At 53.3% G+C, this 27,855-nt stretch overlaps 1 protein-coding gene across 26 annotated transcripts; it reads right to left on the bottom strand.

Moving 5' to 3' along the window:
* Nucleotides 1-534: 534 nt before the first annotated feature.
* LOC100277477 (uncharacterized) lies at nt 535-27,195 on the bottom strand. Of its 26 annotated transcripts, none has more exons than XR_002269094.2 (5): nt 21,357-22,187; nt 19,343-20,348; nt 19,202-19,244; nt 18,906-19,025; nt 535-765 (listed from the first exon to the last, which is right to left on the bottom strand). XR_002269094.2 is itself a non-coding variant. In XM_020552535.2 (5 exons), the coding sequence occupies exons 1-5, from the start codon at nt 22,240-22,242 to the stop codon at nt 18,967-18,969; spliced, it is 315 nt and encodes a 104-aa protein (XP_020408124.1). In that variant the 5' UTR covers nt 22,243-27,195; the 3' UTR covers nt 18,617-18,966. The 26 variants fall into 26 exon arrangements, 2 of the variants coding, with proteins under 2 accessions (XP_020408124.1, XP_020408125.1); XR_004857743.1 differs by lacking the exons at nt 535-765; nt 21,357-22,187 and adding an exon at nt 22,210-27,195 and having other exon boundaries at nt 18,617-19,025; nt 19,157-19,224; nt 19,343-19,398; nt 20,255-20,348; XM_020552535.2 differs by lacking the exons at nt 535-765; nt 21,357-22,187 and adding an exon at nt 22,210-27,195 and having other exon boundaries at nt 18,617-19,025; nt 19,157-19,224; nt 19,343-19,403; nt 20,255-20,348.
* Nucleotides 27,196-27,855: the final 660 nt, after the last annotated feature.

Here is a 27,855-nt window from a genome sequence, read left to right as displayed (position 1 = left end):
CCTCGAGGAACACAGACTTTTCTTTGTCTACGCAAAACAATCATTCATTCAATACACTTGGGAAATAGCAAATGAACAATCACTGCTACATAACAGTTTTAGTAACACCAACTTGTGTTACTATGTTTCAATAAAGGTGTTACTAGCTATACTAGTAACACATCTTGTTTGTGTTACTATATCCAATGTTACTAGTATCTAATCTATTGAAACACAAAATATATGTTCTTATTTAAAAAAAGTGTTACTACTCTGTAACACAATTACTTATTTATTGGAACATTCATTAGTGTTACAATATTTCTCCAGCGTAATAACAAATTTTTTAGCTCTAGTAACACCTTTTCATTACAATAGTAGCACTTTGTGACAACATACATTAGAATTTCAGGAACATGTTATTTGTAACACATGCTCCTATTGTATTCAAATTTCAAATGAAAAAAAGTTATTTTCAAATTGCACATAGCTAGTAACATTGACATAAATTTATTAAGGGATTATGACACATTGCACAATCATAAAAATCACAACTTTAAGTAATCATAGGTACTTGTATTGATTGGAGGAAGGTAAAAAAAACATAATACTTGTCCACAAAATACAATTGATATTTACATTGATACGATTCTAGAGAATAAGTTAAGTCTATAAAGGTCAAAATGAAATATAACTACAAATAAGAAATATTCTTGGTATTCATTGCTTCTTCGTCCCATCTCATGCGCATCTAAATCTATAAATTCATCCAATGATCATTTCAACCTGCATAGAGAATGGTCGTTATATCATTGATCATTTCATTCTACCTAGACAAAGGAATTTATACGTAACAATACGTATTTATAAAACTTAGCATACACAAAGCAAAGGCCAAGCAACTACTGCTCCCTTTGCATGGCCATAACTAATTTTATCGTAGCCAGACATGCGCCTAACTAAAGGCTCATCTTGTATAACGGGATAATTGATTTGGATTTTGTAGAATTGTTTTCCTATCTCAACTCCACCAACACTTTCTTTCTTTTGGACTAGAGCTCAGAACAGTTGCATAGGCCACAATTTCTTTATTTGGTGGATGGCTTGCAGTCTTAAGTATCATTGTGATTTCATCCTACATTGTTAATAGAGTCACCAATAAGCACTAGTTTATTGTACAGTAACATTGTTAACAGCCTACTCATCCTATCTTTCATCATATCTCTTATTTTAAACTTCACTCTATAAACAGTGCAGTCTATGATGTAAAACAATGTTTTACACGACCATATACCTGCTCTGTTAGAGACAACCTAAGTTACCACTACTGTCTTGTCGGGGACCATAATTAGGGGTACCCTCAAGACGCCTAATTCTCAGCTGGTAACCCCCATCAGCATAAAGCTGCAAAGGCCTGATGGGCGCGATTAAGTCAGGGATCAGTCCACACGAGTGACTCGATCACGCTTCACCCGAGCCTAGCCTCGGCCGAAGGCAGCCGACCTCGAGAGACTTCCGTCTCGCCCGAGGCCCCCTTTTTATGGCGGACACATCACCGGCTTGCCCAAGGTCTTGGCTTCGCTCAGAAGCAACCTTGACTAAATCACCACACCGACTGACCAAATTGCAGGGGCATTTAACGCAAAGGTGGCCTGACACCTCTATCCTGACACGCGCCCCCGGCAGAGCCGAGGTGACCGCCGTCACTCCACCGCTCCACTGGCCAGTCTGACAGAAGGACAGCGCCACCTGCGCCACTCCGACTGCAGTGCCACTCGACAGAGTGAGTCTGACAGGCAATCAGGCCTTGCCAAGGGCGCCACGGCGAACTCCGCTCCGCCCGACCCCAGGGCTCGGACTCGGGCTAAGACCCGGAAGACGGCGAACTCCGCTCCGCCCGACCCCAGGGCTCGGACTCGGGCTAAGACCCGGAAGACGGCGAACTCCGCTCCGCCCGACCCTAGGGCTCGGACTCGGGCTAAGACCCGGAAGACGGCGAACTCCGCTCCGCCCGACCCCAGGGCTCGGACTCGGGCTAAGACCCGGAAGACGACGAACCCCGCTCCGCCCGATCCCAGGGCTCGGACTCCGCCCTGGCCTCGGCCGAACGACCTCCGCCTCGCCCGACCCCTTGGCTCGGGCTCGGCCACGGCAACTGAAGGCAAGACTCAACCTCGGCTTCGGAGGAAACCCCACGTCGCCCTGCCTAGAGCACAGACCGCCACGTCAACAGGAAACGTCATCATCATCCTACCCCGAATCGACTCGGGTCACGGAGAACAAGACCGGCGTCTCGTCCGGCCAGCTCCGCCAGAGGGGCAATGATGGCGCTCCACGAGCTCTATGACGACGGCGGCCCCCAGCTCTCTTACGGCAGCAGGACAACGTCAGCAGGGACTCGACCGCTCCAACAGCTGTCCCTCCATCAGGCTCCGCCGCACCTCCGATAGCCACGACATCACGCCAGCAGGATGCCCAGATCTCTCCGGCTGCCACATCGGCATGTACCTAGGGCGCTAGCTCTCCCCCCGCTAGACACGTAGCACTCTGCTACATCCCCATTGTACACCTGGATCCTCTCCTTACAACTATAAAAGGAAGGACCAGGGCCTTCTCAGAGAAGGTTGGCCGCGCGGGACCGAGGACGGGACAGGCGCTCTCTTGGGGCCGCTCGCTTCCCTCACCCGCGTGGACGCTTGTAACCCCCCTACTGCAAGCGCACCCAACCTGGGCGCGGGACGAACACGAAGGCCGCGGGACTTCCACCTCTCTCACGCTCGGCTCCGGCCGCCTCGCCTCTCCCCCCTCCGCGCTCGCCCACGCGCTCGACCCATCTGGGCTGGGGCACGCAGCACACTCACTCGTCGGCTTAGGGACCCCCCTGTCTCGAAACGCCGACAGTTGGCGCGCCAGGTAGGGGCCTGCTGCGTGCTGACGAACAGCTCCCCGTCAAGCTCCAGATGGGCAGTCTCCAGCAACCTCTCCGGCCCGGGACGGTGCTTCGTTTCGGGACTCTCGAGTTCATGTCCTTCGACGGCAGCTACGACATGACACTTCTTCCACCGCCGCGCGACTACGACAATGGCGGCCGACAACCCGCCCGCCGGCGGCGGAATCGACGACGTCTACCCCGCGTGGTGGAAAAGCAACATTCGGGCTCGCTCCGTTCTCTCCCCCGCCAACGGAGGAGGAGGCGGGGCCGTCAAGGCCAGACGGGAGGCCACGCTTCGCCGGCCGTCGAGCGAATCGACGCCCCCGACGCCCCGACGGAAGGCACGCCGGACATCGACCTCGCGTTCAAGACGGAGGCAAGCGCCGTCCCCCCGCGGCACGATGACCCCGAGCAAGAAGACGACGCCGGCGCGCTCGCGGAAAGCCTGCAGGACGTCGCCCTCGAACCAGAGATGACGGCGCAACCAGTCCCCGATGTGACTACGTCGCTCCTCGTCGACCAAAAGGTAACGACTAACTCCCATCTTGCGTCATTTCGACTCGGCCTCAACCCGCCAAACGACCTCGATTTGGCGGGCGCTCTCATTGAGGCGAGTGCAACCCCACTGAGGTTCTGTATGCGGTCGCCTTAGGACCGACTGACGGACGTCTCGACCTACGGGCCCTCTGGGTCCGAGGAAGATGACGACCCCAGCATCGGTTGGGATTTCTCCGGACTTGGCAACCCCAGTGCCGTGCGGGACTTCATGGCCGCATGTGACTACTGTCTGTCCGACTGTTCCGATGGAAGCCGCAGCCTTGGCGACGAGAGCTGCGGCCCAAGCCGCGAATGTTTCCACATCGAGCTAGGGAATCCCACCGAAGGCAACCATCTTGGCATGCCGGAGGATGGTGATCTCCCTAGGCCGGTGCCTCGCGCCGACATCCCACGGGAGCTAGCTGTGGTCCCCGCTCCGGCGGGGGGTTACGACCCACAACTCGAGCAAGTCCGCGAGGCGCAGGCCAGGCTCAACGAGGGAACGGGAGCGCTTGAGCCGATCCGTCGGGACGTCGGACAGGCGTGGGTGGGCCAACCCCTGGCCGGAGAAATACGTCATCTGCCCCAAGGTCTCCAGCACCGCGTCGCCGACGACGTCAGGATCAGGCCGCCGCCCGCATCCAGCGGGGTCGGTCAGAACCTGGCAACCGCAGCAATGCTCATCCGCGCGATGCCGGAGCCGTCAACCACCGAGGGTCGGCGGATCCAGGGAGAACTCAAGAATCTCCTGGAAGGCGCCGCGGCCCGGCGGGCCGAGAGCACTGCATCCCGAAGGCAAGGATATCCCTCGGAACCTCATGCCGCGACTTCCCGATTCATGCGGGAAGCCTCGGTCTACACCGGGCGCACGCGCAACACCGCGCCTGCGGCCCCGGGCCACCTCGGCAACGAGCACCATCGACGCGACCGTCGGGCTCACCACGACGAAAGGGTGCGCCGAGGCTACCACCCCAGGCGTGGGGGACGCTACGACAGCGGGGAGGATCGGAGTCCTTCGCCCGAGCCACCCGGTCCGCAGGCTTTCAGTCGGGCCATCCGAGGGGCGCCATTCCCGACCCGGTTCCGACCCCCGACTACCATCACAAAGTACTCGGGGGAAACGAGACCGGAACTGTGGCTCGCGGACTACCGCCTTGCCTGCCAACTGGGTGGAACGGACGACGACAACCTCATCATCCGCAACCTCCCCCTGTTCCTCTCCGACACTGCTCGCGCCTGGTTGGAGCACCTGCCTCCGGGGCAGATTTCCAACTGGGACGACTTGGTCCAAGCCTTCGCTGGCAATTTCCAGGGCACATACGTGCGCCCCGGGAATTCCTGGGACCTTCGAAGCTGCCGGCAACAGCCGGGGGAGTCGCTCCGGGACTACATCCGGCGATTCACGAAGCAGCGCACCGAGCTGCCCAACATCACCGACTCGGATGTCATCGGCGCGTTCCTCGCCGGCACCACTTGCCGCGACCTGGTGAGCAAGCTGGGTCGCAAAACCCCCACCAGGGCGAGCGAGCTGATGGACATCGCCACCAAGTTCGCCTCTGGCCAGGAGGCAGTCGAGGCTATCTTCCGAAAGGACAAGCAGCCCCAGGGCCGCCCATCGGAAGAAGCCCCCGAGGCGTCTGCTCCGCGCGGCGCCAAGAAGAAAGGCAAGAAGAAGTCGCAATCGAAACGCGACGCCGCCGACGCGGACCTTGTCGCCGCCGCCGAGTATAAGAACCCTCGGAAGCCCCCCGGAGGTGCAAACCTCTTTGACAAGATGCTCAAGGAGTCGTGCCCCTACCATCAGGGGCCCGTCAAGCACACCCTCGAGGAGTGCGTTATGCTTCGGCGTCATTTCCACAGGGCCGGGCCACCCGCCGAGGGTGGCAGGGCCCACGACGACGACAAGAACGAAGAACACCCAGCAGGGGGGTTCCCCGAGGTCCGCGACTGCTTCATGATCTATGGAGGGCATGCGGCGAACACCTCGGCTCGGCACCGCAAGCAAGAGCGCCGGGAGGTCTGCTCGGTGAAGGTGGCGGCGCCAGTCTACCTAGACTGGTCCGACAAGCCCATCACTTTCGACCGAGCCGACCACCCCGACCATGTGCCGAGCCCGGGGAAATACCCGCTCGTCGTCGACCCCGTTGTCGGCGATGTCCGGCTCACCAAGGTCCTGATGGACGGGGGCAGCTGCCTCAACATCATCTACGCCGAGACCCTCAAGCTCCTGCGCGTCGATCCGTCCTCCGTCCGAGCAGGCGCTGCGCCCTTCCACGGGATCATCCCTAGGAAGCGCGTCCAGCCCCTCGGGCGACTCGACCTCCCAGTCTGCTTCGGGACACCCTCCAACTTCCGAAGGGAGACCCTGACGTTCGAAGTGGTCGGGTTCCGAGGAACCTACCACGCCGTGTTAGGGAGGCCATGCTACGCGAAGTTCATGGCCGTCCCCAACTACACCTACCTGAAGCTCAAGATGCCGGGCCCCAACGGGGTCATCACCGTCGGCCCCACGTACAAACACGCGTTCGAATGCGACGTGGAGTGCGTGGAGTACGCCGAGGCCCTCGCCGAGTCCGAGGCCCTCATCGCCGACCTGGAGAACCTCTCCAGGGAGGTCCCAGACGTGAAGCGCCATGCCGGCAACTTCGAGCCAGCGGAGACGGTCAAGGCCGTCCCCCTCGACCCCAGCGGCGACACCACCAAGCAGATCCGGATCGGTTCCGGGCTCGACCCCAAATAGGAAGCAGTGCTCGTCGACTTTCTCCGCGCAAACGCCGACGTCTTTGCGTGGAGTCCCTCGGACATGCCCGGCATACCGAGGGATGTCGCCGAGCACTCGCTGGATATTCGGGCCGGAGCCCGACCCGTCAGGCAGCCTCTGCGCCGATTCGACGAGGAGAAGCGCAGAGCGATTGGCGAAGAGATCCACAAGCTAATGGCGGCAGGGTTCATCAAAGAGGTATTCCATCCCGAATGGCTTGCCAACCCTGTGCTTGTGAGGAAGAAAGGGGGGAAATGGCGGATGTGTGTAGACTACACTGGTCTCAACAAAGCATGTCCGAAGGTTCCCTACCCTCTGCCTCGCATCGACCAAATCGTGGATTCCACTGCTGGGTGCGAAACCCTGTCCTTCCTCGATGCCTACTCGGGGTATCACCAGATCCGGATGAAAGAGTCCGACCAGCTCGCGACTTCTTTCATCACGCCGTTCGGCATGTACTGCTACGTCACCATGCCGTTCGGCTTGAGGAATGCAGGTGCGACGTACCAGCGGTGCATGAACCATGTGTTCGGCGAACACATCGGCCGCACGGTCGAGGCCTACGTCGATGACATCATAGTCAAGACTCGGAAGGCTTCCGACCTCCTCTCCGACCTTGAAGTGACATTCCGGTGTCTCAAGGCGAAAGGAGTCAAGCTTAATCCTGAGAAGTGTGTCTTCGGGGTGCCCCGAGGCATGCTCCTAGGGTTCATCGTCTCTGAGCAAGGCATCGAGGCCAACCCGGAGAAGATCGCGGCCATCACCAGCATGGGGCCCATCAAGGACTTAAAAGGAGTACAGAGGGTCATGGGGTGCCTCGCGGCCTTGAGCCGCTTCATCTCACGCCTCGACGAAAGAGGTCTGCCTCTGTACCGCCTCTTAAGGAAAGCCGAGTGTTTCGTTTGGACCCCTGAGGCCGAGGAAGCCCTCGGCAACCTAAAGGCGCTCCTTACAAAGGCGCCAGTCTTGGTGCCGTCGGCGGACGGAGAAACCCTCTTGGTCTACGTCGCCGCGACCACTCAGGTGGTTAGCGCCGCGATTGTGGTCGAAAGGCAGGAGGAAGGGCATACTTCATCAGCGAAGTGCTGTCCGAGACTAAGATCCGCTACCCACAAGTTCAAAAGCTGCTGTATGCTGTGATCCTGACGAGGCGGAAGCTACGACACTACTTCGAGTCCCATCCGGTGACTGTGGTGTCATCCTTCCCCCTGGGGGAGATCATCCAGTGCCGAGAGGCCTCGGGCAGGATCGCAAAGTGGGCAGTGGAGATCATGGGCGAAACGATCTCGTTCGCCCCTCGGAAGGCCATCAAGTCCCAAGTGTTGGCGGATTTCGTGGCTGAATGGGTCGATACCCAACTACCAACGACTCCGATCCAACCGGAGCTCTGGACCATGTTTTTCGACGGGTCGCTGATGAAGACGGGGGCCGGTGCGGGCCTGCTCTTCATCTCGCCCCTCGGAAAGCACTTGCGCTACGTGCTGCGCCTCCACTTCCCGGCGTCCAACAATGTGGCCGAGTACGAAGCTCTGGTCAACGGATTGCGGATCGCCATCGAGCTAGGGGTCAGACGCCTCGACGCCCGCGGTGATTCGCAGCTCGTCATCGACCAAGTCATGAAGAACTCCCACTGCCGCGACCCGAAGATGGAGGCCTACTGCGACGAGGTTCGGCGCCTGGAAGACAAGTTCCTCGGGCTCGAGCTCAACCACATCGCTCGGCGCTACAACGAAACCGCAGACGAGCTGGCGAAGATAGCCTCGGGACGAACGACAGTCCCCCCGGACGTCTTCTCCCGGGATCTGCATCAACCCTCCGTCAAGCTCGACGACGCGCCCGAGCCCGAGGTACCCTCGGCTCAGCCCGAGGTACCCTCGGCTCAGCCCGAGCCAACCTCGGCCCGGCCCGAGGTACCCTCGGCCCCCGAGGGCGGGGCATTGAACGTCGAGGAAGGGCAGAGCGGGGCCACGCCAGACCAAGATTGGCAGGCCCCGTACCTGCAATATCTCCGCCGAGGAGAGCTACCCCTCGACCAAGTCGAGGCTCGGCGGGTAGCGCGACGCGCCAAGTCATTCGTCTTGCTGGGCGACGAAGAGGAGCTCTACCATCGCAGCCCCTCGGGCATCCTCCAGCGATGCATCTCCATCGCCGAAGGTCGGGAACTGCTGCGAGAAGTACACTCGGGGGCTTGCGGCCACCACGCAGCACCCCGAGCCCTTGTTGGAAATGCTTTCCGGCAAGGCTTCTACTGGCCAACGGCGGTAGCTGACGCCACTAGAATTGTCCGCACCTGCGAAGGGTGCCAATTCTATGCGAAGCGGACACACCTGCCCGCTCAGGCTCTGCAGACAATACCCATCACCTGGCCCTTCGCTGTACGGGGTCTGGACCTCATCGGCCCCTTGCAGAAGGCGCCCGGGGGCTACACGCACCTGCTGGTCGCCATCGACAAATTCTCCAAGTGGATCGAGGTCCGACCTCTGAACAGCATCAGGTCCGAGCAGGCGGTGGCATTCTTCACCAACATCATCCATCGCTTCGGGGTCCCGAACTCCATCATCACCGACAACGGCACCCAGTTCACCGGCAAAAAATTCTTGGATTTTTGCGAGGATCACCATATCCGGGTGGACTGGGCCGCCGTGGCTCATCCCATGTCGAATGGGCAAGTAGAGCGTGCCAACGGCATGATTCTACAAGGGCTCAAGCCTCGGATCTACAACGACCTCAACAAGTTCGGGAGGCGATGGATGAAGGAACTCCCCTCGGTGGTCTGGAGCCTAAGGACGACGCCGAGTCGTGCCACGGGCTTCACGCCGTTTTTCCTGGTCTACGGGGCTGAAGCTATCTTGCCCACTGACCTGGAATACGGCTCCCCAAGGGCGAGGGCCTACACCGAACAAAGCAACCAAGCCAGCCGAGAGGAATCGCTGGACCAGTTGAAGGAAGCTCGGGACAGGGCCTTACTACACTCGGCGCGGTACCAACAGTCCCTGCGACGTTACCACGCCCGAGGGGTCCGGTCCCGAGAACTCCAGGTGGGCGACCTGGTGCTTCGGCTGCGACAAGACGCCCGAGGGAAGCACAAGCTCACGCCCCCCTGGGAAGGGTCGTTCGTCATCGCCAAAGTTCTGAAGCCCGGAACATACAAGCTGGCCAACAATCAAGGCGAGATCTACGGCAACGCTTGGAACATCAAACAGCTACGTCGCTTCTACCCTTAAGATGTTTTCAAGTTATTCATATACCTCGCACCTACGCAAAGTTTAGTTGTCAAGGAAGGGTCGGCCTAGCCTCGGCAAGGCCCGACCCTCCCTCGGGGGCTAAAAGGGGGGAGACCCCCTCTTCGTCGAATTTTTTCCTCGAAAAAGGACCTCTTTTTAGCAGGATTTCTTCCGTGCTTCTTGACTACTTTGGAAAGCGGATCCTGGAAACGACGAGGTACACGTAAGCAGCCAAGGCTGACCGAGCCGAGGGACTCCTACGCCTCCGGGATACGGATACCTCACTCGTCCCCTTCTGCGATAAGTAACTTGCGCTCGGATAAAGCGACTCCGTGGACCGAACGAGTCATCACGTTCGGAAGCTCTCCTGCCGAAGCAGTCCTTCAAGCTTTCTCGACTAAGTCGGGGACAGGGCCTCATGGACGGGTGAAAGTACGCGTAAGTGGCAAGGCCGACCGAGCCGAGGGATTCCCACGCCTCTGGGATACGGATACCTCACTCGTCCCTTCCGCGAAAAGCAACTCTTGCTCACACAAACGTCCCTGTTACCGACAGAGTCCAGATGCTCGAAGCAGGAGGAAAAAAGACGCAGCTTCGCAAGCGCGGCGAGGGCGTGTTCTTCTGGCCTCGGCGGCCGCAGAAAGCGCACGCTACAAGATGATCTGATCCTGCAGGCTCGGGTCTTCACGCCGAAGGGAGCCGTAGCACCCTCGGCATCGACGACGTCTACAGCAAAGCCCGACCCAGCCTCGGGCGGCGCCGAGGTCCAGGGGCTCCTCCAGGAATCCGGCCCGAGCAGGCGGCTCAACCGGTTACCCCTGAGGCCTCAGGCAACCGGCTTCCAAGGGCGCTAGCCCGATCCGAGGCCTCGACTGACCGACTTGGGCGTCGGCTCCGCTGACGGGCAATACGGCTAGGCTCCGGCCAACCAGGTTCCCCATTCTCGAGTCAACTCCGCCTCTGTTCATACTGACATCGCTACCCCCGGCCTCGATCCACCAAAGGGCGGCCGAGGGGTCTCTTCAACTAAGCTAGAGGAGCCTCACATAACAAGGCCGAACGGGCCGAGGGATTCCTACGCCTCCGGGATACGGATACCTCACCCGTCACCTTGACACAGGGGCAACTCATGCTTGGTAAAGCGGTTCAGACAATCAAACAGGCGAGACTTAGTGCTCGAAGATGAGGAAAAAACACGGCTCCGTGCCAAAATTACATACACGTTCAGGCCTCGACAGCCACAATGAACGAACTCACTGGCATTCGAAGTGCCATTACAAACGGAACTCCGGTTCCCCCTCCGCAGGTACGAACAACCCCACTCCGAGGGGGAAGGCCTGCGGAGCAACGGAAGACCGACGAACGGCGCGCCGTCACCTGCTCCAGCAGTGGCGACGACGGCGACTTCTGCTCCGGGGGGCCGAACAGCGGCAACGCTGACCTCAGGGTGGATGCCGCTGTCAGGAGGCCCCCGCCCGTGCCAAAACTCGTGAGGCAAGGACGGGCAGAAGGCCGTAGAAGTTGGAGGTCAGCCCGTGGCCGGTCCCGGCCGCCGCGCCGGCGGAAGAACCTCTTCCGGCTGCCGTGGCAGACGCCGACGCCGCAAGGGGCCCCGAAGCCACTCGCGGCTGAAGACCAGGCACGCTGCAGCTGCCGGACGCCACGGGCAATGCCCGCTTCTCCCCCCATCACTGAGTGAAGGAGCGGGCCACCGCCCACGCAGGGGCCGACCCCAACTCGGCACTCTCCCCTCCCCAGCCTGAGGAAGGGGCAGAGGCCGCAGCCCGGCTCGCTTTCCCCCACCATCAAGCTGGAGGTCGCCATCTCGGGTGACCGCCGGTGAGGGGGTGCGACCGGGCTGCGTGATGAAAATCCTTGAAGCCGAACGATGGCTGAGAGGTACCAACTCCCATGGAGTTGCGTTCCTCCAACGAGGAGGCGGAAAGGCGGCGGATATCCCCCATCCGGGGGCTTGGAAGACGGGAAGACCCGGCGCTTAAGGGAGGAAGAAGACATGGTTGCCTTACGAAAGGAGCCTCCCTCCTTTTAAAGGCAACTCCCCCTACGTGCGCCCCCAGGCGCCGCGGGCGGGAGTCTTCTCCAACACGCTCCAAGGCCCTCCCCTGCGACTCGGGGGCTGGGTCCCGCATGTCATGCAAGCCGGCTCAGGGCAGAAGAAGCCAAACCGCCGCGCATGGTGCGCACGACCGTCCAGCGGTTACAGGCGACCCCCCATTTTCGCCCAGAACAACGGGCAGAAGGGGCGGGCAGCCATGCAGGCGGCATGCAACCGCGCCAGATGGACGCGCTTCTCCAACTACTGACACGCCAGCCTGGGACCCAGGCCCACGCGTCGAGCAACCGGCGCGCCAGTTGCTGCATGCAAGCAACCGCACCGCCACTTGTGCCACCATCGCGCCTCTTCGGTTGCGAAGCCTATGCCACGACTCGAGGCGACCCAACAGCGCCAGACTGGCGCGTCGGTCAAAGCGACCGAAAGTGGGCCGGCGGTAATGGCGATGGCAGGCGGGCGGGCGCAGCGGTCGCGTCGTCAGCCAGGCTCACGTCCCATCCTGAGACAGCAAGAGAGCCTCCTCTCACGGCGTGAAGACGGTGCACCCGTGACCCGTTCCTCGAACGGATCGCACACGCGCAACGACCGCCCCGCCAACCACTCGCCCCGTCGCATTAACTCCGCGGCGGGACACGCGGCGCTTCTGGCATGAGGAGCGCGCGACGCTTCACCTTCGCCTTAATAACCGCGTCAGAAAAGGTACGCCACGTCGTCTGATTTCGTATCCTTTTCCGTTTTCCTCTTTCTCTATCTCTTGCAACAGGGACCGGGGAAGGGGGATACCCCGAGAGGGATCCTTCTCCGCGAAGGAACCGGGCTCCGAGCCCCCCATTACTGATCAGGGGTTCGAAGGCTGGCCCCCCGAGGGTTCAACAGCCGCCTCAGATCACGTGGGCCCGACACCCACTACTGGTCAGGGGTTCGAAGGCCAGCCCTCCGAAGGGCTCCATGGCCGCCTCAGGCTACTCGGGCTCCGCGCCCATTACTGATCAGGGGTTCGAAGGCTGGCCCCCGAAGGGTTCACAGTCGCCTCAGACACCGAGCGAGGGATGACCAGGGGTACGTTCGATACATAACCGAGGCTCGGGCTGCGCTCCCGAGGTACCCTAGGACATATCCGAGACCAGCGGGAACGATCTTGTAACGGAATCCCATCGGAGGGAGGCATCGAGCCCTCGGACCCCGTCGCCAGGGGACCGGGTCCGGCAAGTCACCCGCAGGTACTTTTGGGCGTGCCTCTGGGCCCCTAGCCGACCCCCAACGAACGGGGCACGGACGTCCACTCGGATTACCCGCTTACAGCTCACCGGAGACACCATGTTCGGTGCCCATCGAGGGTAACATGGCGCACTCCCCCCCTCCTCCTTGCGGAAAGGCGACGTAGGGGCGTATGTAAAAAGCCGAGTCTGTCCCTGATCGTCCTCTCGCCCTGTGCAGAGGCTCGGGGGCTGCTCTCGCAAAAACCGGCTCCGGCCAAATCGTTGACAGCGTCAACATACCAGCCCGAGAGCTTGGGCCCCGACCGTGCACCCGGGCTACGGCCAGTTCGCATGAGGGAACGACCAAACCAGCCGAAGCGTAAAGCGAAGCATTAAGACCTCGAAGGAGTGTAACCACTCCTCCGAGGCCTCGGGGGCTACACCCGGCGGGTGCGCTCGCGCGCACCCGCCGGAACGAAATGCAACCGAGAAAGGCTGGTCCCCTTGCAAAAAAGTGCGACAAAAGCCTCCAAGCAACTCCGCCTATGTTGATTGGAAGACTCCCTTGAGTCGTTTCAACATAGCCGGTCCCAAGCCCGGTAAAGGAGGAGGGTTGTGTTAGGTCCGGCAAACCAACGTAAAAACCAGCCAAATCTTATGGAGATGAAACCACAAAGAAAATCGTTGGGGCGTAACCCTCTTAGCGACGCGCCATATCGGAACCCGGGTATGGTGTTAAATGAGCAAGGGCCGGGCCGTCACCCCTTAAGTGACGCGCCGTCTCTTGATCTGGAGCCGGTGATAAGTGAGCAAGGATCGGGTCGTCGCATCCTTAGTGGCGCGCTACATCGGCGCCCGGGTGTAGTGGAAAATGAGCAAGGGTCTTTGCATCTTCCTCGGCGGGTGCGAAGGGTAAGGAAGCTAGTCGAGCCAACTAGGGTCCGTGTAGGTAGTTGGAACGTAGGTTCCTTAACAGGTAAGTTACGAGAAATAGTTGACGTTGCGGTGAGGAGACGAGTAAATATTTTATGCGTTCAAGAGACCAAGTGGAAAGGACAGAAGGCGAAGGAAGTGGAAGGTACAGGCTTCAAGTTGTGGTACACGGGGACTGCAACAAACAAGAATGGAGTAGGCGTCTTGATCGACAAGAGCCTTAAAGGTGGGGTAGTAGATGTTAAGAGGGTAGGAGATAGAATCATCCTAGTCAAGCTGGTCATTGGGGACTTGGTTCTCAATGTTATCAGCGCGTATGCTCCTCAAGTAGGCCTTAATGAGAACTCAAAGAGGGAGTTCTGGGAAGGCCTGGAGGACATGGTTAGTAGTGTGCCAGTTGGCGAGAAGCTCTTCATAGGAGGAGATCTCAATGGCCATGTGGGTACATCTAGCACCAGTTTCGAGGGTGTGCATGGAGGCTTCGGCTTTGGGACTAGGAATCAAGAAGGAGAGGAAATCCTGAACTTTGCCCTAGCCTATGACATGTTTATAGCAAACACCTTCTTTAGGAAGAGGACATCCCACCTGGTGACCTTCAGTAGTGGCCAACACACTAGCCAGATTGATTTCGTCCTCTTGAGAAAAGAGGACAGGCATGCCTGCTTAGATTGCAAGGTTATACCTGGAGAGTGTGTGGTATCCCAACATAAGCTTGTCGTTGCTGACTTCCGTTTTAAGATTCGTTTACAACGGAATAAGCATAACAAGGTCACTAGAACAAAGTGGTGGAAGCTTAAAGGGGATGTGGCCCAAACTTTCAAGGAGAGAATTATCGAGGAGGGCCCTTGGGCAGAAGAGGGAGACACAAATATCATGTGGAGGAAGATGGCGGTGTGCATCCGAAAGATAGCTTCAGAAGAGTTTGGGTTGAGTCAAGGAAACAGAAGGGAAGTTAAAGACACTTGGTGGTGGAACGAAGATGTCCAAAAGGCTATCAAGGAGAAGAAAGATTGCTACAAACGCTTACATCATGACAAGTGTGCGGAAAACATAGAGAAGTATAGGATAGCGAAGAAGTCTGCAAAGCGAGCGGTTAGTAGAGCCCGGGGTCAAGCCTTTGACAACCTTTATCAACGGTTGGACACAAAGCAGGGAGAAAAGGATATCTATAGGATGGCCAAGATTCGTGAAAGGAAGACAAGGGATGTCAACCAAGTCAAATGCATCAAGGATGAAGCAAACCAACTATTAGTGAAGAATGAAGAGATCAAGAACAGATGGAAGGAGTACTTCAACAAATTGTTCAATGGAGGGAATGAGAGTTCTACAATAGAATTGGACGAACCATTCGATGACAACAACAGGAGTTTTGTACGAAGGATACAAGAATATGAAGTTAAGGAGGCGCTAAAAAGGATGAAGGTAGGAAAGGCGATGGGCCCTGATGGTATCCCTATCGAGGTATGGAGATGCCTTGGAGACATAGCGATAGTATGGCTGACTAAGCTTTTCAACACCATCTTTCGGACAAACAGAATGCCCGACGAGTGGCGGCGGAGTACATTAGTACCAATCTTCAAGAACAAAGGAGATGTTCAAAGTTGTACTAATTACCGTGGAATTAAGCTCATGAGCCATACAATGAAGCTATGGGAGAGAGTCATTGAACACCGCCTGCGAAAGATGACGTGCGTGACCCAAAATCAGTTTGGTTTCATGCCCGGGAGATCAACTATGGAGGCCATTTTCCTACTAAGACAACTTATGGAGAGATTCAGAGAACAAAAGAAAGACCTGCATATGGTCTTTATAGACTTGGAGAAGGCTTATGACAAGGTACCTAGGAGTGTAATGTGGTGGGCCTTGGAAAAACACAAAGTAGCAACAAAGTACATTAATCTTATTAAAGATATGTACACTAATGTTGTGACAAGTGTCCGAACAAGTGATGGGGACACCGATGACTTTCCAATTAACATAGGACTACATCAAGGGTCGGCTTTGAGCCCTTATCTTTTCGCTTTGGTGATAGATGAGGTCACAAGGGACATACAAGGAGATATACCGTGGTGTATGCTTTTTGCCGATGATGTGGTACTTATTGAGGAGAGTAGGAGTGGTGTTTCACAAAAGTTGGAATTGTGGAGGCAGACGTTGGAAGCAAAAGGTTTTAGGCTTAGTAGGTCTAAAACAGAGTATATGAAGTGTGATTTCAGTGCCATGGGGTATGAAGATGGCGACGTTAGTCTTGATGGGCAAGTGGTACCCAAAAAAGACACTTTTCGTTACTTAGGATCAATGCTTCAGAAGGATGGAGACATCGATGAGGATGTCAGTCATAGAATTAAAGCTGGATGGTTGAAGTGGCGGCAAGCGGCGGGTGTCTTATGCGACCCCCGGGTGCCACACAAACTAAAAGGCAAATTCTACAGGACAGCAATCCGGCCGGCTATGTTGTATGGAGCAGAATGTTGGCCCACTAAAAGACGACATGTCCAACAACTATGCGTGGCAGAGATGCGTATGTTGCGCTGGATATGTGGCCACACAAGGAGAGACCGAGTCCGGAATGATGATATACGAGAGAGGGTAGGAGTGGCGCCAATTGAGGAGAAGCTTATGCAACATCGTTTGAGATGGTTTGGACATATCCAACGAAGATCTGAGGAGGCACCGGTGCATATCGGAATAATCAGGCGTCCCGAGAATGTGAAGAGAGGTAGAGGTCGACCAACCTTGACGTGGACAGAGGCTGTGAAGAGGGACCTGAAGGAGTGGAATATTGATAAAGAGCTCGCCGTGGATAGGAAGGGGTGGAAGTGTGCAATTCACGTGCCAGAACCTTGATTTATAGTTTCGCTTTTCCTCTTTAATCGTTTGACCTTTTCTTGTGCCCATTTAGATCTTGCTGGTTCTTGTGGATTTTATCTCTTTTATGTGTTTCCCCGTTTCGTCGTTTTTCGGTTCTCCTTTGCCTTTGTTTCCCTTTTTTTCTTTGGGGGTTGAGCTCTGAGGTTTTCATACGGGGTTTCATCTCTAGCCTACCCCAACGTGCTTGGGACAAAAAGGCTTTGTTGTTGTTGTTGTTGTTGTTGTTGTAAAAGCCTCCAAGCGAGTGCTAACACTCCCTTCGAGGCTCGGGGGCTACTGTCGGGGACCATAATTAGGGGTACCCTCAAGACGCCTAATTCTCAGCTGGTAACCCCCATCAGCATAAAGCTGCAAAGGCCTGATGGGCGCGATTAAGTCAGGGATCAGTCCACACGAGTGACTCGATCACGCTTCACCCGAGCCTAGCCTCGGCCGAAGGCAGCCGACCTCGAGAGACTTCCGTCTCGCCCGAGGCCCCCTTTTTATGGCGGACACATCACCGGCTTGCCCAAGGTCTTGGCTTCGCTCAGAAGCAACCTTGACTAAATCACCACACCGACTGACCAAATTGCAGGGGCATTTAACGCAAAGGTGGTCTGACACCTCTATCCTGACACGCGCCCCCGGCAGAGCCGAGGTGACCGCCGTCACTCCACCGCTCCACTGGCCAGTCTGACAGAAGGACAGCGCCACCTGCGCCACTCCGACTGCAGTGCCACTCGACAGAGTGAGTCTGACAGGCAATCAGGCCTTGCCAAGGGCGCCACGGCGAACTCCGCTCCGCCCGACCCCAGGGCTCGGACTCGGGCTAAGACCCGGAAGACGGCGAACTCCGCTCCGCCCGACCCTAGGGCTCGGACTCGGGCTAAGACCCGGAAGACGGCGAACTCCGCTCCGCCCGACCCCAGGGCTCGGACTCGGGCTAAGACCCGGAAGACGGCGAACTCCGCTCCGCCCGACCCCAGGGCTCGGACTCGGGCTAAGACCCGGAAGACGACGAACCCCGCTCCGCCCGATCCCAGGGCTCGGACTCCGCCCTGGCCTCGGCCGAACGACCTCCGCCTCGCCCGACCCCTTGGCTCGGGCTCGGCCACGGCAACTGAAGGCAAGACTCAACCTCGGCTTCGGAGGAAACCCCACGTCGCCCTGCCTAGAGCACAGACCGCCACGTCAACAGGAAACGTCATCATCATCCTACCCCGAATCGACTCGGGTCACGGAGAACAAGACCGGCGTCTCGTCCGGCCAGCTCCGCCAGAGGGGCAATGATGGCGCTCCACGAGCTCTATGACGACGGCGGCCCCCAGCTCTCTTACGGCAGCAGGACAACGTCAGCAGGGACTCGACCGCTCCAACAGCTGTCCCTCCATCAGGCTCCGCCGCACCTCCGATAGCCACGACATCACGCCAGCAAGATGCCCAGATCTCTCCGGCTGCCACATCGGCATGTACCTAGGGCGCTAGCTCTCCCCCCGCTAGACACGTAGCACTCTGCTACATCCCCATTGTACACCTGGATCCTCTCCTTACAACTATAAAAGGAAGGACCAGGGCCTTCTCAGAGAAGGTTGGCCGCGCGGGACCGAGGACGGGACAGGCGCTCTCTTGGGGCCGCTCGCTTCCCTCACCCGCGTGGACGCTTGTAACCCCCCTACTGCAAGCGCACCCAACCTGGGCGCGGGACGAACACGAAGGCCGCGGGACTTCCACCTCTCTCACGCTCGGCTCCGGCCGCCTCGCCTCTCCCCCCTCCGCGCTCGCCCACGCGCTCGACCCATCTGGGCTGGGGCACGCAGCACACTCACTCGTCGGTTTAGGGACCCCCTGTCTCGAAACGCCGACATGTCTACAACCAATCATTGCTTCACAAATTTTGGTACAACGAATAAGGACAGGCGGACAGCACAGTGTGCAAAGATGGCAGTGTGTAAAATGAAATCACACATACAAGATACATATTTAGACCAATGTTCAATATAAATCATGCAAACAAACTTTGAGTGTCTCTTGACAGCGAAATGAGGCAATAAAAGGATCAAAACGCCATGCGTTGCAAAGCAAGCATAAGATAATGAAAGATGCAGTATGTTATAGGGTAGAACAAGATGACACAAAAAATACCAGGTAAGTAAAGACATTCAAATGTGTTGCAATTAAACAGGTAACACGATACACAATGGATATCTGAAGTGCAGCATTTATCTAACAATATGTGTGGCACTTCAACTGAATAATAAGGAATGATGCAAGTATAGAAGGTAACTGCATCATTTATGCTCTACCACCCTTGCAGAAACGGCTACACAATACGCCAGAAATGCATACAACAGGTCATAATATATTTAGCTTTCATACAACCAAAGGCAGCAGGGAGTCTGGCAGTGAATTTTCTCACCAATCCCAGATCGTAGCTCGATTACTGAACATCCCTTAAGAGTTTCAGGGTGTTGAGATAGTTAGTTGTTCATCAGGACTGCCCTTGGCCACACTAAATGTCCAGTAAGATCAAAATCAGCTGCACCAATCATTAAAATGTCTGTAAGCGGTGCTGCCATGGTAATGAATAAATGTGAACAATCATACTTTGAGGAATCCACCAATATAACTAATGCTGAGACATTGAGGCTTAAATAGAATCATCCATACCATCACAGAACTGGTAGAACAGAACTTTAAATGCAATTATGTTACCTATTGAGTTGCATTGCCTCCCACTGCGAAGTGTAAACAACATCTATGCATGGATTAGTATTGAGGTATGTGCAAAAATAGCCCATGCCCATGGGTTCATCAGTTCAACTGAAAAGGTGTATGAAACCAAGGTGAAGTTACCACATATCATATTGGTTTTTATTTGAACGAGTAGATTGTTCGCGCTTCGCGAGAGTCTGTGCTACGAGAAATAATAATCCAGTGTCAGTCATTCAGCATTCAGTGTTCAATAGAGCACTAATTTAGTCAGTCAAAAATTTAGGAATATTAAGCAAGGAAAACGAAACAAAATCATTTTCTGGGTAGAAGTCTGAAAAGGACAAACTTCAAGTTCCTATTACCATTCCAGCGCCTATTTTCTTCTCTCTAGTGATTTCATTTCTTCCAGAATCAATCATATGTGCAACCATTTCTTCAACATGTATTCAGCATTTTTGCAACCATTTTTACAACTTGACCATCACACTGTTCTAACCTAAACATCAAAAGGTTGTGAAGTCACCTGAATCTACCATTTCATTTTGTTAGCCATATCATAGGAAGAATTTGAAGGAAAGCAAAGAAAGCATGATAGGGCACCACGACATCTCACAAATGTTCTATTATTTATCACTATATTGCAGGTGGATATCTGCAGAGTCAGCAGCGAAGCTTATTGTCATGCTTGTTCTGCTAGAATTCTAGCAACAATGAATATGACCGACAAAAAAGTTATGGTAACATTTCATCGGAAATCGAAACATATATATCAGTGTCATAATCAGTCATATATGCAGCCATATGCTAGATCCATAGAGGTAAGTAGATGCAAGAGAAATACATATGCAAGATGTAGGTCTGTTGGCTAATGCCTGCAGCTGTGAGAAGAATGGGCCAATGTTGAACTCATCTTTTACCAATTTGGAATTATTTACCTCATAAACTAATTTAATATCGAATAGAATGTGAAAAAATGTTGTCAAAAAAATTTCTGTTGTGGCTCGCTATGTAGAATAATATGGAGGTGTTTATTATAACATCACAGAAGGTTACCTCTCGGATATGGATTATGGTAAGGACGTAGCCCTGGTTCTTTAGCAGCTTGGATAACCTTGTTTGCATAGGTTTCTTCGCTGCTTCCTTTTTCCTGCACAGTAGAAATAGAATGTTCACATAGTTTATAGATAACATGCAAAAGCGAGTAGGGGGTTCTCTCCCCTCCTCTCTCATCAAAAAAATTAAAGCATGCAAAAGGGTACGGACAGATCCATTTGCATCTTAACATTCTAGGTATTGCACAATGCTCAATTAAGCCATTGCAGAGCATAGTATACTCTAAAGACAAGCAAAAGGAAAAACAACAATCGGATAAGCCATATGAAGATACATTGTCAATTAGGGGCACATAAACAAAGTAGCTAGTCAGCTCTCCTTGCCAGAATAGATAGCAAGCACCAAAAGCAGGTGCAACCAGAATAATCTGAGTAAAATAGTTTTTGAAAAAGAAGAACATTGTTTCAATCGATACAGTAGAAATAGGTAAGCAAAAAAGAAAATTTGACAGTTAGGTATGAAACACAATAGTACCCATCGCATGTCTCTCAGTATCGAAATGGATTTGTTAACAGTCGTGAACCAATGAAGTGCAAGAAAATTTATTTGATGGTTCTGCTATTAACTGGTAGTCCCAGTCTAGGATGCTACAAAGAAGCTTTCCTTATAGAATTGTAGGTAGCCTAGTTAGAACCTTGTTCATATAGTTACATAGCCTGCATTTAATTTGAAGAATGCAATAGGCAATATATACCATACAATTAATGTACAAAACTGATGGAAGGCATGTCGATTTCCATCCTTCAGGGTAGAAACAGAAGAGGTGATTTTTTTATCTTGGGCAATGACCATGTGTATTGCAGTATTTTGCAACCTAGTTCATTGATTGTGAAATCAACAGCATCTACGCAAGAACGACAACTGCTCCCTGGTTTAGACACTCCACCAAACGTTTGATGGGCGTCGCCGCACTGGGGCTATCTTCTCCACCTAATCACGCACACGTGTTGCAATCAGTCTTGCAACACCACAATCTGCCAACAATGGTTCCAAACCTTAGTCTAACAGCACATTGGACGACTCGAGGTTGCAGCGGACTAACCTCGGATTGCACTAAAAAATACGAGTGCCTCAAGCTGCCTCAGCACGTCGAGGAGACAGGGCCGGAGTCCGGCGCAGGGGCCTGGGCGCTGGCGAGGTCCGCTGCCGGCGATGAGAGGCGAGGAGCTGGGCATCCATGGCAGAGCGAGGTCGACGGCGCTCGGTCTTGGGCGCGATGGAGGAGTCCGGCGGCTTGGCGACTTCGGACCCGGCGAGCAGAGGAGGGGCATGGTGCCAACGCCGGTTCTTGGACAGGGTCGACGGCGAGCTCGCGGCAGAGCACGGCGAGGCGAGGTTTGAGGTACGGCGGTGCACGGTCCGGCGACAGCACGTCTAGGCTAAGGGAGGGAGGAGCAGGGGACAGCCGGTCCCGCGGTCACCATGGCGCGGTGCAGGGAGGCCGAGTGGAGGACGGCGTTGCAGCCATGGGGATGACGGTCGGGCGAATCGGCGGCACGGATGTCAGAGCATGGAGCTCGCGGCGGCGCACCCATGGAGGACGAGCGGGAGGAAGGCGAGGAGCGGCCTGGCGACTGGCTAGGGTTCTCGGCCGGTCCAGGACGACGGCAAGCTCCATGGGCAGGGAGAGACGAGGGCGACCACCAGGGCGCGGTGCTTGGGGATGGAGGCCGAGCGCGTGGAAGGGGGAGGCAGCCGGCGTTTGAAGACGTGGTGAGTCGATAAGTGCTTAGTATTAGTTCTGTTGTGTCCTAGTTGTAATTTAGTTGGAGTTTATAGGCCTATGGCCAGTAATGGTGAGAGATTTAGCTTATCGCAAGTAGGATATAAATATAACAATATGTAAGCATCAGTGGTATCGAATAACATAAACTGAAATCTCAAACGCTTCTTACCTCTCGCGTACTGGAGACAGTTCTCCTACTCATGTATGCGGCTCACGTCTGCGAGGAACTCTCCTCGGCGGCCAGGGGCATTACAACTGGTACCAGATTCATTGTCCTGGGAGGCATCTTTCTGTGCTTGGTGGGTGGTTCAGGGACGTCGTTCGTCGGGGTGGCATCATGGCTCCGTCTGCTCGACCTTCGGTGCAGACGCGCTTCGTCTTGGAAGCAATGGCGGAGACGAATCGTTCGGATGAGACTCGGTGGGATAAGATGTTTGCAGCGCTGGACTCCATCAGTGGACGGTTGCAAAAGTTGGAGACCAATCACCAACAGTTGATGGGTCAGCAAGTCTATCATCATCTATGGCGGAGCAAGTGGCGAAGGATCAGGATGTCATGGCACGGCATATTGATGAAATATGGAAGAGGGTGGTAGCCTTGACTTTGGAACGGATGGCTGAGCGGATGGACCAGTTTGGGGAACCTTCTTCTGAACTATATTCGGATTCTGGAGGCGTACCTTCTCCACATCAGATGGATGAATTTGATCAGGATGGGCGGCATCCAATGCATGATCATGGTGCAGGTGGACATCGACATGGACGTGATGATGGTGGTGGAAATGCTTCTATGATGAAATTGTGGTTTCCCAACTTTCAGGGTGACCATCCTTCTATTTGGTTTGCTAAGTGCAAGGATTACTTTACTCTCTATCATGCTCAGGCATCGTTGTGGGTGATGGCAGCCTCTATGCATATGGAAGGCAAGGCAGCGAAATAGCTGCAGGTTTACAAGTTGAATCAACCTCTTTGAAATTGGAATCAGTTTACTGCTGTAGTGGTGAGTACTTTTGGTTCTTATGAGTACCCCCAAGCTATGCATGACCTGCTTCATCTGCAGTAGTCGGGTTCAGTGGATGAGTATGTAGAGGAGTTTGTTGGGTTACGTTATTCCACTGCTATGCACAATCCTACGTTGGATGAAATTTTCTTTGGGCAACAATTTGTGAAGGGCCTCAAACCTGATATTCGGGGCTCAGTGTTGTGTCAAGTACCAACTACGGTGAATCGTGTTGTGCTATTGGCAAAGTTGCACTCTGAAGTTTTGGAGAAAGGTAGAGGTCGACTTCTACGAGGGGGGCTGTCATCAGACAAGGTGGGCAGTATAGACCTGACCATAAGCAGATAAATGGGGGTGTTGATCTCTCCAAAAAAAGGAAACTCAAGGATTATAGAAGGATTCATGGTCTATGTTTTGTTTGTGGGGAGAAGTATGATGCAGGTCATGCTGCTAAGTGTAAAATAAAAGGTCCTATGCAGTTGAATACACTTTCTGTTGAGGATTTGTCCTTGGAGCTCAGTGAGGAAGTTTTACAGCAGTTGGATCAGGAAGATCAACTAGGGGATGAGTCTTGTAAACCGTCGATGCTAGCTATTTCTGGTACTAAAAGTATGCAGAATATTCGTTTGCAAGCATTGGTGAAGGATCAAGCATTTTTGTTATTGGTGGACACATGCAGTTCTACTACTTTCATTAATTCTGCTTTTGTGCAGCAAGTGGGGTTACCATCTATCAGTTGTCCTGCTGTCAAGGTAAAGGTGGCTAATGGTAAGGAGTCGGTGAGTGATTCTATGGTACCTGCAGTAGAATGGTGGTGTAATGGCCATTCTTTTAGCACTGACATGAGAATTCTAGAGTTGGGTTCATATGATGTTATCTTAGGATTTGATTGGTTGCAGAACTATGATCCTATGCTTTATCATTGGAAACAAAAGGCTTTGGAGTTCTAGCATAAGGGGACTAAAGTTAGGTTGCAAGGTGTAATAACCTCTTTCTTAGAAAGTGGAGGAATCGTTAGTGTTGTAACTAACAAAGTGGCTTCAAGGGAATGATGTATGGGATTTAGCTCTGGTGGACTTTAATATGCAGAGCACAGCAATTAAATGTTCCATTGGTCCTTCTTGGCAGCTGCAGGAACTCTTGTCTGAGTTTAGTGATGTGTTTGAAGACCCTAAAGCTTTACCACATGTTAGAGTGTTTGATCATGTTGTTCCCTTGTTGCCTGGAGCTATTCCGGTTAATTCTAGGCCTTATCGATATTCCCCATTTCATAAAAAATGAAATTGAGAGATAGGTGGCAAAACTGCTGGAAGCTGGTTTAATTGAACCCAATGTGAGTCCATTTGCATCACCTATCCTTTTGGTGAAGAAAAAAGATGGTACGCGGAGGTTTTGTGTTGACTATAGGAAGTTGAATGATTTAACCATCAAGAATAGGTTCCTAATGCCATTGATTGATGAAATTTTGGATGAGTTGAGTGGCAGTGGCACTAAGTTTTTCTCTAGTTTGGACTTAAAGGTTGGGTACCATCAGGTGAGGATGAAGGAAGGAGAGGAGTATAAGATAGCCTTTAAAACCCATAATGGCCACTACCAGTTTAAGGTAATGCCATTTGGGTTAACCAGTGCCCCTCCAACTTTTCAATGTGCTATGAACTCTATTTTGGCTCCATTTTTGAGGAAGTTTGCATTGGTTTTCATAGATGATATCCTCATATACAGTCCTTCTTTAGAATTGCATTGGAGTCATTTGAGGCAGGTGTTGACTGTTTTGAGGGAACATCAGTTTTATATCGAGAGATCTAAGTGCCATTTTGTGCAAACTCAGTTGGTGTATTTGGGGGCACATAATTGCAGCTGAAGGAGTTTCTACAGATCCAAGTAAAACTAATGTGATGTGGAAATGGCATGTGCCCACTTTTGTTACTGAGTTAAGAGCTTTTCTAGGTCTCACTAGCTATTATAGGAAATTTGTGAAGAATTATGGAGCGATTGCTAAACCTTTCACTACCCTATTGCAAAAAAAACAAGTTCCACTGGACAGATGAGGCTACCATTGCTTTGAAATGGAGAACCTATTTGCTACACAATGAATTCATTATCAAGACAGACCATAAAAGCTTGTGTTTCTTAGAAGGACAACAATTGCAGTCTGAGTTGCAAAGGAAGGCAATGCCCAAGTTGATGGGTCTTCAGTTCAAAATTGTGTATAGGCAAGGAAAGGAAAATTTGGCTGCTGATGCGTTGACTAAGGTGGGACATGCTTTAGCTCTGCATGCTGTGTCTGAGGTGACACCTTTATGGTTGCAAGAAATATTGAATTCTTATGTGACCGATGAGGAGGCCCAATAGTTGTTAACCAAACTGGTTGTCCTAAGTCCTGATCGGCATGGTTTCTCTTTACATCAAGGCTTGATTAGGCGTGGTGATCAGATTTGGGTGGGCCAAAATTCTGCTCTGAGAACTAAACTCATCTCCGTGTTGCATGATAGTGTATTGGGAGGCCATTCTAGTATTCTTCCTACCTATTAGAGGGTTAAAAAGGCTTTCTATTGGAAAGGGCTGAAGTTGGATGTTACAAACTTTGTGAAGCAGTGTGCTATTTGCTAGAAAGCTAAAGCTAAGCATGTTCATCCTGCTAGGTTGTTGCAGCCATTATCTATTTCGAAAGGGGTGTGGCAAGATATCTCTATGGATTTTGTTGAAGGCTTTCCTAAGTCAGAGGGATATACAACAATCTTGGTGGTGGTAGATCGCTTTTCCAAATATGCCCATTTCTTCCCTTTGAAACATCCATTTTCTGCACAACAAGTGGCTCAAGTAATAGTGGATAACATTTGCAAGCTACATGGGATGACTTTGTGTATTGTTTCTGACAGGGAAAAGGTGTTTACTAGTGCATTCTGGAAGCAAATTTTTACTTTGATGCAAACCAAGTTGCTGATGTCCACTGCTTGTCATCCCTAAATAGATGGGCAGACCGAGAGGGTTAACCAGTGTTTGGAGATGTATTTGAGGTGTTTTGTGCATGCTTCACCTTATAAGTGGAAAGCCTGGTTACCTTTAGCTAAGTATTGGTATAATACTTCCTATCACACATCTCTAGGTTGTTCTCCTGTTAAAGTGGTATATGGTTATGAGCCATTAGTGGCTGCTGCTCTAGCAGTGCATAATTCTAGTGATGTGCAGGTGTCTGAAATGCTAGAGGCTCGATTCCGTCATATGGAGATGTTGAAAGTGTAGTTGGCCTGAGCTCAAAATCGAATGAAACAACAGGTTGATAAATTGAGGACTGATCGAATTTTTCAAGTTGGGGAGATGGTCTTACTCAAGTTACAACAATATGTGCAGCATTCGGTTGTGTTTCGCTCTTGTCCTAAGCTTTCTTTTCGGTACTTTGGCCCTTTCAAGATAGTGAAGTGTATAGCTGGAGTTGCCTGAGGGGGCTTCAATACAGTTAGTTTTCCATGTTTCACGGTTGAATCCCTTTACACCCAATTATCGACCAGTTTTCTCTGAATTACCAACAACACTAAATCTGGAGCAAGGAGCACTGAGGCTGGTGAAGATCTTGGACCGACGACTTGTGAAGAAGGGGAATCATGCCATTTCCTAGGTGATGGTTCAGTGGACAAAAAAAGATGAAGCCACTTCTTGGGAAGATTGGAATGTGCTGGTTAAGATGTTTCCTGAGCTTACTCCATGAGGGCATGCACAATCTAAAGAGGGGGCAGGTGTGGTGATCTCTAGTGACACCTGAGTCGATAAGTGCTTAGTATTAATTCTGAGCTATATCTAGGTGTGTCCTGCTTGTAATCTAGTTGATGTTTTTAGGCCTATGGCAGTAGTAGTTGGAGATTTGGCTTATGGCCAGTAAGATATAAATGGAACAATCTGTAAGCACCAGGGGTATCGAATAACAGAAACTGAAATCCCAAACACTTCTTACCTCTCGTGTACCTGGAGACAGTTCTCCTAGTCGTGTGTGCGGATCACGTCGTCGAGGAACTCTCCTCGGCGACCAGGTGCATTACAAAAGAGGAGCAGGGTGCACGGATTTGGAAAGGAAGCGAGGGGCACCTGAGCGTGACTTTGAGAACGGAGATGGAGACGTGCGGTGTCCATCGAAAGACGGTGGGATGCTGAAGGCAGTACGGCATTGGGGATAAGTCCATGGAGAGAAGTAGATATAGGATTTTTCCTCCTTTTTTGTTTCTATTAATCAGAAGCATCTAAAGTCTTAAAAGACGCTGGGATCTGAAGCCCTCTCCGCGTTTCCGCGTACGGCGAGCTCGGACGTGCCGCCGAGTGCACGCCTCCGCGGACGCGAAATTTTGCCTCTCACGGATGCGAATTTTCCAGTCCTCTCGCTCCCATCTTCTGTCTCTCTCATCCACCTCCCTCCGCATGCAATGTTGCCTTGCCTTTTCCCCCACCCCGTAGGCAGCCATCACACTCCCCGTCGTCGTGTTGCAGCCTTTCCTTGACACCGTCCGTTCAGAGGATGTCGTCGTTACTGTCACCTCCGGCTCGCTCGCCGCGCTCCACGTGGTCGTCTCCCTCATTGGAAGCCTCTGGTGGCAGCCGACCGCCATCACAGTTGAAATCTGTGGACAGCGACCACCTGACTCCGATGCTTAGCGCCGCGATAACAGATCGAGGCTTCGACGACGTGTCTCCACCATATCTGGAAGAGTCCACTACTTGACGGCATTGGCCGGAGGGCCTTTGACAACGACGAGCTTGTCAGCGTGCGCGAGGTCAATCAGATGTCACGGCTTGTTGGCTGACCAGCAGGAGTGGGCGGGCACGACAT

Source organism: Zea mays, chromosome 4, assembly GCF_902167145.1.
Source record: "Zea mays cultivar B73 chromosome 4, Zm-B73-REFERENCE-NAM-5.0, whole genome shotgun sequence".
NCBI classification, from domain to species: domain Eukaryota; kingdom Viridiplantae; phylum Streptophyta; class Magnoliopsida; order Poales; family Poaceae; genus Zea; species Zea mays.
Note: the sequence above shows the minus strand (reverse complement) of the source record. Positions and strands in the feature narration are given on the sequence as shown.

Bases quoted from the DNA above. Each gene is read 5' to 3' on its own strand.
- LOC100277477 (XM_020552535.2), bottom strand. From the start codon at position 22,242: ATGAGTAGGAGAACTGTCTCCAGTACGCGAGAG. The intron at 20,349-22,209 runs GTAAGAAGCGTT...TCTACTGTGCAG, and splicing joins CTGTCTCCAGTACGCGAGAG to GAAAAAGGAAGCAGCGAAGA. The intron at 19,026-19,156 runs GTATGGATGATT...TGATTGGTGCAG, and splicing joins GTTCTACCAGTTCTGTGATG to CTGATTTTGATCTTACTGGA.